Consider the following 10,433-nt stretch of genomic DNA (forward strand, 5'->3'; position numbering starts at 1 on the left):
ACACTAAGATGCCAATCAAAGTACGATACAAAGTGGAATCTGGTAAAGGAACACTATCTAAGTGAGCATATTTCACATTCAACTCAAGAGGAGTATTTGCTGCTCTAGTATTAGAAAGACGAGTCTGCTCAAGAATGTTGACAATGTACTTGGATTGAGAAAGAAGGTACCCTCTAGGAGAGTAGGCAACTTCAATCCCCAAGAAATGGCGAAGAGTTTCCAAGTCCTTCATCTCAAACTGTTTGGCTAACTGCAATTTCAACTCATTGATTCCACTAACATCATCACCTATATTATTCATATCATCAACATATAGAGAAAGTATAATGAGACCATAAGTGGTGGACCTTATAAACAATGCATAATTATGTTCACTAGAGAGAAAACCAAGAGAAGTGATCACAGTAGAGAATTTCTCAAACCAAGTTCGATGAGCCTGGTTAAGACCATATAGAGCCTTTTTTTACTTACATGCTTCCCCTTGATTATGAGAAACTCCTTGTGGAGGGACCATATAGACTTCTTCATGAAGCTCACCATTTAAAAAAGTATTTTTGACATCCATTTGGGAAATATGCCATTGACGAATTGATGCAACTGCAATAAGAGTACGAATAGTGGCCATCTTGGCTACAGGAGCAAAAGTTTCTTCATAATCCATACCATATTGTTGAGAGAAACCCTTAGTAACAAGACGTGCTTTGTAGCTCTCAACTGACTCATTAGACTTAGTTTTGATCTTGTATACCCAATGAGACCCAACAACACATTTTCCAGGAGAAAGAGGTACTAATTCTCAAGTGTTGGTTTTGTGTAATGCAGATAGTTCTTCTGCCATATTCTGCTGCCAAAGAGGATCAAGAACAACCTCTTTATAGGAAGACGGCTCAGTCAAACTGTGAATGGAGGTTAAGAAAGAAGCAAACGGAGTTGAGTAAGTGGAATAGACAAAATCAGGTAACTGAGTAGACTTATGTTGACGAGAGGGGTAACGAGGAGGGTCAACAATCGCAGGAGGTGGTTGGACAGCCGGGGGGACAAGAGAGATGTCATCATATGGAGTAGTAGTATTTGTCATGCAATTCTCAACATTATAATCACTATAAGTGCTATCATTAGGACCAAACAGATCAATATGGGTTAGTTCAGAACTCTTAGTAATCTGAGAATCAGAGGAAACAGAGTAAAAAGGGATGTGCTCAAGAAAAACAACATTACGAGATACATAAAGTTTTCTTGCATAAGGATCATAACAACGATAACCATTTTGACCATCCCCATAACCAAGAAAAACACATGTGGCTGAACGAGAAGACAACTTACTGCGCTCTACTTGAGGGCGAAGAACAAAACAAGTAGAACCAAAAACTTTCAAAGAATAGTAATCAGAGGTAGAAGCATATAATTTTTCAAAGGGACAAACATGATATGATAGAGGATGGAATTCTATTAATAGCATGAACAACAGTAAGAACTACTTCTCCCCAAAACTCACTAGGAACTGAAGTGGACAACAAAAGGGAACGAGCAGTCTCTATAATGTGACGATGTTTCCTTTCAGCAACTCCATTTTGTTGAGTATCAGTACAAGATATTTGGTGGAGGGTGCCATTATAAGCAAATAATTCATAAAATTTATTAGAGGTATATTCACCACCTAAATCACAACGAAAACGCTTTATAACAGAGTTATGTTGAGTTTTGACAATTGGACGAAATATATGATAAATGTTAAAAAATTCAGACCAATTTTTCATAAGATAAACCCAACAATAATGAGTGTAATCATCAATAAACGAAACATAATATCTAGATCCCCCTTTGGTGAGAACCGGTGATGGACCCCAAACATCAGAGTGAACTAAATCAAAAGGCGCATATGAAACGAAAACACTTTTACTAAACGGTAAAGCTGGAAATTTTGCAAGTTTACAACCACAACAATCTGAGATGTCACAGGTATGTAACTTTCCTAAGGCTGCAGTAGAAGCAAAATATTTTAATCTAGAAGCAGAAACATGTCCAAGGCGAGAATTCCATAAATTAAAACTAGAAGATAAGGAATTCAAGCGAAAACTAGATAATAAGTCAGCAGTAGTTGTTGAGGCTGCAATATCTGGGAGTCGTAGGTCATCTAAAACATAAAGTTCCCCTGTCTATGGCCTGTCCCAATCAGCCTCCCGGAATGTGGATCATGTACACAACAAGAAGTGGAAGAAAACATAACTGAATAACCGGAATCACATATTTGACTAGCAAAAGCAAGACTCAAAGTAAAATTAGGAATATAATAAACATTAGAAAGAGACAGGTTATGTGTAGAGATAAAACCAATCCTACTAGTGGCATAGAAGTGCCATCAGCATTCATAACCGACACAGACGAGGCAGGTTTCACACACACAAAAGATTTATCATCGTATGTCATATGATGAGATGCTCCATAATCAAGAATCCATATGGAAAGAGATATACCTGATATACCAGAGGAGTTCAAACCTTTAGAAGAGATGGAAAACATGGCATGTGATTGAGTGACAAGAAGTCTTTGAAGCTATTCTGCAATATCAGATATTTGGGATGCAGTCTCAGATGAGTATATAGAATTAGAACTAGAGCCAATGGTAGGAGGAGCAGAAGCAACAATATTGTACGATGGCCCCCTAAAATTCTTCTAATGTGCTCTCCCTAATTTGGGACAATGTGCTTTCCAATGACCTTTTTCTTTGCAAAATGCACATTCATCATTACCCAGCCCAACCCTCCCTTGAGATGTTCCTTTTTGAGCATGAGCAACAAAAACAGATGAAGGAGTTGAGAGAATTCCCTTATCGGGCACACTAGAATGAGTCTTATGTCTGATTTCTTCTGCCAACAATTCACTAACTACTGATTCAATATTAGAAAGGGGGGAACAATGCAAAATACCCCCACGAATGCCCTCAAAATCATCATGAATCGCTTGAAGTTATCTGTGTCTGCTTTACCTTTTGATTTGGTTGTTTCCACACCTGCTAAGACTTTAACTGTAAATTCTGCATGTTTACATTGTCAAATGACTATTCAGAATAGGGATTTCTTGGTTAATCTAATTTGTTTACCGCTACAATCACTCGAGGTCATCCTCGGTATGGATTGGATGTCTTACCATTACGTGATCTTGGATTGTGCTCGTAAATTGGTTCTTTTCCCCGAACCAGGAGTTGTTAAGTACTTAGCCGCTAACAAACTCCGAGTGTCGCTAAGTGAAGGGACTCATGAGTTTTTATCTCTGGCTAATGTGGAGGCAAAGATAAATGTGAACATAGAAGATGTGATGCGTGTCAATGAGTACCAGGATGTATTTCCAACGGAAATTCTAGGATTGCCACCAGTAAGAGAAGTGGAATTCTTCATTGACTTACACCCAGGAACGGGACCTATTTCAATGGCACCATATCGAATGTCGTTGGAGAAGAAATTTATTATACCAAGTGTATCACCATGGGGAGCTCCAGTTTTGCTAGTTAAGAAGAAGGACGGAAGCTCGCGCTTATGTGTGGATTATAGACAGCTTAACAAGGCAACTATTAAGAATCGTTATCCTTTGCCACGCATCGATGATTTAATGGATCAATTGAGAGGGGCCGCGATATTTTCGAAGATTGACTTGAAGTCGGGTTACCATCAGATTCGAGTAAGGGAAGGAGATATTCAGAAAACTGCTTTCAGAACCCGTTATGGACATTATGAATACCTGGTTATGCCGTTTGGAGTTACCAATGCACCAGCAATTTTCATGGACTACATGAACAGAATCTTTAATTCATTCCTTGATAAATTCGTAGTGGTATTCATTGATGATATATTGATTTATTCAAGGACTGAAGAAGAGCATGGAGAACATTTACGACAAGTTCTTGAGATTTTACGCGAGAAGCGATTGTATGCCAATCTGTCGAAGTGTGAATTTTGGCTAGAGAAAGTGAATTTCTTGGGACATGTGATAACCAAGGAAGGAATCGCTGTAGATCCGGCTAAGATTGAGGCGGTTCTTGCTTGGAAACAGCCTCAGACTGTCACCGACATACGGAGTTTTGTAGGACTGGCAGGGTACTACAGGAGGTTTATCGAAGGTTTTGCTAAGATTGTGGCTCCACTGACACAACTTACCAGAAAAGATCAACCGTTCGCATGGACGGAGAAGTGTGAAGAAAACTTCCAGTTACTAAAGAGAAAATTGACGACCTCACCTGTATTGGTATTACCGCAATCAGAAGAACCCTATGAAGTTTATTGTGATGCATCTCACCAAGGGTTGGGATGTGTTCTGATGCAACACAAGAAAGCTGTAGCTTATGCCTCAAGACAATTGAAGATTCACGAGAGAAACTATCCTACTCATGATTTGGAGCTTGCCGCGATTGTTTTTGCATTGAAGATCTGGAGGCACTATTTATATGGGTGCACGTTCACCGTGTTCAGCGACCATAAAAGCTTGAAATATTTGTTTGATCAGAAGGAGTTGAACATGCGCCAGAGACGATGGATGGAGACTCTCAAGGATTTTGATTTCACACTGCAGTACCACCCTGGGAAGGCCAATGTAGTGGCTGATGCGTTGAGCAGAAGAAGTGTATCGGTGTCTTCACTAATTATGGCTAGACAACAAGAGTTGTGGGAAGCTTTTAGAGACTTGCACTTGAACGTAGAGTTTGCACCGGGAATTTTGAAATTCGGAATGATTAAGATCTCGAGTGGACTACTTGAGGACATTGCAAATTCTCAAGATGACGTCTTAATTCAGGAGAAGAGGAATCTATTAGTGCAAGGGAAGACGACTGAGTTCAAGATTGGGGCAGATAATATTTTGCGGTGTAATGGTAGGATTTGTGTCCAGAGATTGCAGGTATGAGGAAAACAATCTTAGAAGAGGCTCATAAGAGCAAGTTGAGTATTCATCCTGGAGCAACAAAGATGTATCAGGATTTGAGACAACATTATTGGTGGCCAGGAATGAAGAAGCATGTAGCGGAGTATGTATCAACTTGTCTAACTTGTCAGAAAGGGAAGGTGAAACGTCAACAACCTGCTGGGATGTTGCAACCTTTAGATATACCGGAATGGAAGTGGGACAGCATTTGTAAGACCCATAATTTTAAGGTACACTTTATGTATTTTATATGTTTTGGATTTTGGCTCGGAGGCTTTTTAGCCAAAGTTAATAATATTTGGAGGGTATATAATCAAAAAGATATTTTGATGCCGTTTAGAATTACTCGTCGATAAAAAATTAAATTAAGTGCGGTGAATCCTTTACGGAGAATTTAATGCGTTGCGGGTGAAATGGTAATTTAACAAATATCTAGATATTTTGAGATATTTGTTAAGTTATATTTAATATATATATGTTTGCTTGGAGAGAATAGAAAGGAAGGAAATTAGAAGGAAGGAAAAGGAAAAGAAAAGGTTATATAAAGGAAAGAAGGAAATAGAAAGGAAGGAAAAACAAAGAAAGGAAAAAGGAAGGAAGGAAAATCTGATTTTCCATCTTCTTCCTCTGCCAACCGCGGCCATTTCTCCCTCCTTCTCCCGTTTTCATTTTCGTCGCTTTCTTTTCTTCAAAACTAGTAACCCAAGGTTGGGTGAGAGTTAGAACAAAGGTTTCGCAACTCCACCCTTCCTCTTTGATCCGAAAACGAAGAAAAACGGTATTTGAGATCCAAACACAAACCCCTCCGTTTCTTCTAGATCCAAGCTTCATTTCGCGAAGAGTTAGAAGGGAAAGTTGCTCACTACCACGCTACGGTGCTAGGGGACCAATTCGGAGGCGACGTTGCGAGCGGAGATTTTTACCGAATTTACTCACGGTACCGGAAACACACGTTAGAGTTAACGCGAAGGTAAGGGCTCCTTCCAAACTTTTAGTTTGCATCTAGGGCCTTATCTGTGGTTGTGTGGAAACGAATTGTGTTAGGATTGGAGTATTGTTTTGGGAAAAATGAATTTACCTCACGTATGTAAGATTTTGAGTAAATGAAACTTGTGTGTTTTGAGTAGTGGATTGTGTCGATTTGTGTTCGTTGTTTTTGACATGCTCTTAATTGATATTGATGAAATTTGATATGTGTATGGTTGGATCTTGTGAATAAATGAATTGATGTGTTTTGATGTGAGAATTTGTTTGAGTTTGTGTTGTGTGGAATTTGAAAACCATTAAGTTAAATGAGTATTAAGAATGGGGAATCTCTTAATGTCTTGTTTACTTAATGTGCGTTTGTTTGTGAAAAATCGTTTAAGTTAACTGGGCGTTAAGAATGGGGAATCTCTTAATGTCTCGGTTACTTAATATTTGTTTTTGAAAATCGTTTAAGTTAACTGGGCGTTAAGAATGGGGAATCTCTTAATGTCTCGGTTACTTAATATTTTGTTTTGAAAACCGTTTAAGTTAACTGGGCGTTAAGAATGGGGAATCTCTTAATGTCTCGGTTACTTAATATTTGTTTTTGAAAATCGTTTAAGTTAACTGGGCGTTAAGAATAGGGAATCTCTTAATGTCTCGGTTACTTAATATTTTGTTTTAAAGAAAAATCGTTTAAGTTAACTGGGCGTTAAGAATGGGGAATCTCTTAATGTCTCGGTTACTTAATATTTTGTTTTAAGAAAAATCGTTTAAGTTAACTGGGCGTTAAGAATGGGGAATCTCTTAATGTCTCGGTTACTTAATATTTTGTTTTAAAGAAAAATCGTTTAAGTTAACTGGGCGTTAAGAATGGGGAATCTCTTAATGTCTCGGTTACTTAATATTTGTTTTTGAAAATCGTTTAAGTTAACTGGGCGTTAAGAATGGGGAATCTCTTAATGTCTCGGTTACTTAATATTTGTTTTTGAAAATCGTTTAAGTTAACTGGGCGTTAAGAATGGGGAATCTCTTAATGTCTCGGTTACTTAATATTTTGTTTTAAAGAAAAATCGTTTAAGTTAACTGGGCGTTAAGAATGGGGAATCTCTTAATGTCTCGGTTACTTAATATTTGTTTTTGAAAATCGTTTAAGTTAACTGGGCGTTAAGAATGGGGAATCTCTTAATGTCTCGGTTACTTAATATTTGTTTTTGAAAATCGTTTAAGTTAACTGGGCGTTAAGAATGGGGAATCTCTTAATGTCTCGGTTACTTAATATTTTGTTTTAAAGAAAAATCGTTTAAGTTAACTGGGCGTTAAGAATGGGGAATCTCTTAATGTCTCGGTTACTTAATATTTTGTTTTAAAGAAAAATCGTTTAAGTTAACTGGGCGTTAAGAATGGGGAATCTCTTAATGTCTCGGTTACTTAATATTTTGTTTTAAAGAAAAATCGTTTAAGTTAACTGGGCGTTAAGAATGGGGAATCTCTTAATGTCTCGGTTACTTAATATTTTGTTTTAAAGAAAAATCGTTTAAGTTAACTGGGCGTTAAGAATGGGGAATCTCTTAATGTCTCGGTTACTTAATATTTTGTTTTAAAGAAAAATCGTTTAAGTTAACTGGGCGTTAAGAATGGGGAATCTCTTAATGTCTCGGTTACTTAATATTTTGTTTTAAAGAAAAATCGTTTAAGTTAACTGGGCGTTAAGAATGGGGAATCTCTTAATGTCTCGGTTACTTAATATTTTGTTTTAAAGAAAAATCGTTTAAGTTAACTGGGCGTTAAGAATGGGGAATCTCTTAATGTCTCGGTTACTTAATATTTTGTTTTAAAGAAAAATCGTGCAAGGGAAGACGAATGAGTTCAAGATTGGGGCAGATAATGTTTTGCGGTGTAATGGTAGGATTTGTGTACCAGCCATTACAGATATGCGGAAAACGATTTTAGAAGAGGCGCATAAGAGTAAGCTGAGTATTCATCCTGGGGCAACAAAGATGTATCAGGATTTGAGGCAGAATTATTGGTGGCCAGGAATGAAGAAACATGTGGCGGAATATGTATCCACTTGTCTAACTTGTCAGAAAGCGAAGGTGGAACATCAGCGACCTGCTGGAATGTTGCAACCTTTAGATATACCTGAATGGAAGTGGGACAGCATTTCCATGGATTTTATAACCGGATTACCAAAGACAAGGAGGAAGAATGATTCTATATGGGTGATAGTGGACCGGCTGACTAAATCTGCTCACTTTTTGCCGGTAAGGACCACCTATAAGGTAGATCAGCTAACGGAGATCTACATTGCTGAAATTGTGAGGTTACACGGGGTACCATCGAGCATTGTGTCAGACCGTGATCCGAAGTTCACATCGCATTTTTGGGGAGCATTGCACGAAGCGTTGGGAACGAAGCTACGATTGAGTTCAGCTTACCATCCACAAACGGACGGACAGACTGAAAGGACAAATCAGTCCTTGGAAGATCTGTTGAGAGCATGTGTTTTAGATGATAGAGGAAGTTGGGATGATGTACTTCCGTTGATTGAGTTCACTTACAACAATAGTTTCCACGCAAGTATTGGAATGGCACCATATGAAGCTTTATACGGACGCAAGTGTCAGACGCCCTTGTGTTGGTATAAAGACGGTGAGAATATGATTGTCGGACCAGAGATGGTGCAACAGACCACAGCTAAAGTAAGGAAGATCAAGGAGAAAATGAAGACTTCACAAGATCGTCAGAAGAGTTACGCGGACAAGCGTCGCAGACTTTTGGAATTCGAACAGGGTGACCATGTATTTCTGAGAGTCACACCTACTACTGGAGTAGGTAGAGCCTTGAAATCGAAGAAGTTGACTCCGAAATTCATTGGACCATATCAGATTTCTGCACGAATTGGGCCTGTTGCTTATCGGATTGCATTGCCTCCGATACTGTCCAATATTCATGACGTGTTTCATGTGTCACAGTTGAGGAAATATCTTGCAGATCCATCTCATGTGATCGAACCAGACACAATCCAACTGAAGGATAACTTGTCATTCGAAGTACCACCTGTGAGAATTGATGACAGGAAGATTAAGCGATTGAGGACCAAGGATGTTTCATTGGTCAAGGTGATTTGGAACCCAATTACTGGAGATGCGACTTGGGAACTGGAGAGCAAGATGAGAGAACAACACCCAGAGTTATTTATCGATGCATAGTTTCGAGGACGAAACTAATTTTTGGGGGGTAGTAATGTAAGACCCATAATTTTAAAGTATACTTTATGTATTTTAGTGTATTTTGGTATTGAACTCAGAGGCTTTTTAGCCAAAGTTATTAATATTTTGGAGTTTATATGATCAAAAGGATATTTTGATGCCGTTTAGAATTACTCGTCGATAAATAAATTAAATTAATTGCGGTGAATCTTTTACAAAGAATTTAATGTGTTACGGGTAAAATGGTAATTTTAATAAATATGTGGATATTTGTTAAGTTACAATTAATATATATATATATATATATGTATATATGTTTGTTTGGAGAGAATAGAAAGAAAGGAAATTAGAAGGAAGGAAAAGGAAAAGAAAAGGATATAAAAAGGAAAGAAGGAGAAAGGAAGAAAGGAGAAAGAAAGGAAAGAAAGAGAAAGGAAAGAAAAACACAAAATTTCCATCTTCCTCCTCTGTTACTCACGCGCTCAAAATCCCTCCCTCCTCCATTTTCGTTTTTCTTTGCTTCTTTTCTTTAAGATTAGAAACCCAAGGCTTGGTGGGTGATAGGATAAGGATTTCTTAACTTCACTCTTCCTCGTTGATTCGAAAACGAAGAAAAACAGTGTTAGGGATTTTAAAACCGTCAAACACAAACCTCCCCGTTTCGTCTAGATCTAAGCTTCGTTTCGCGAAGAGATAGAAGAGAAAGTTGCTCACTACCACGCTACGGTGCTAGGGGACCAACTTGGAGGCGACGTTGCGAGCGGAGATTTTTACTAGATTTACTCACAGTACCGGAAACGCACGTTAAAGCTAACTTTAAGGTAAGGGCTCCTTCCAAACTTTTAGTTTTCATTTAGGGACTTATCTGTGGTTGTGTGGAAAAGAATTTTGTTAGGGTTTGAGTATTGATTTGGGGGAAAATGAATCTAAGGCTTTATGGGTAAAATCTTAGAGTTAGATTTTGGTTATATTGATGAACGTTTCGTGGAAAATGAATTTAAACTCATTTATGTATGATTTTGAGTAAATGAAACTTGTTGTGTTTGAGTGGTGGATTATGTTGATTTGTGTTCGTCGTATTTGACGTGTTCTTAATTATTACTGATGAAATTTGTTGTGTTCATGGTTGGATTTTGTGGAGAAATGAATTGATGTGTTTTGGTGTGAGTTGTGGATTAGATCTGATAATAGGTTTGAGTTTGTTTTGTGTGGAATTTGAAAACCATTAGAGTTAAACGAGTATTAAAAATGGGGAATCTTTTAACATCTCGGTTTACTTAATGTGTGTTTGAGAAAATCGTTTAAGTTAAACGAGTATTAAGAATGGGGAATCTCTTAATGTCT

The 10,433-nt window shown here is 37.8% G+C and overlaps 1 protein-coding gene across 1 annotated transcript in view; it reads left to right on the forward strand.

Moving 5' to 3' along the window:
* Positions 1-2,458: 2,458 nt before the first annotated feature.
* The window catches only part of LOC101514686 (protein neprosin-like), a 10,465-nt gene continuing 2,490 nt past the window's right edge, over positions 2,459-10,433 (forward strand). Inside the window, exon 1 of the mRNA XM_073363495.1 lies at positions 2,459-2,521. Within this exon, the coding sequence (XP_073219596.1) occupies positions 2,459-2,521 (63 nt within the window). The remainder of the gene's footprint in view (positions 2,522-10,433) is intronic.

This window comes from Cicer arietinum, chromosome 7 (genome assembly GCF_000331145.2).
Source record: "Cicer arietinum cultivar CDC Frontier isolate Library 1 chromosome 7, Cicar.CDCFrontier_v2.0, whole genome shotgun sequence".
Lineage (NCBI taxonomy): Eukaryota > Viridiplantae > Streptophyta > Magnoliopsida > Fabales > Fabaceae > Cicer > Cicer arietinum.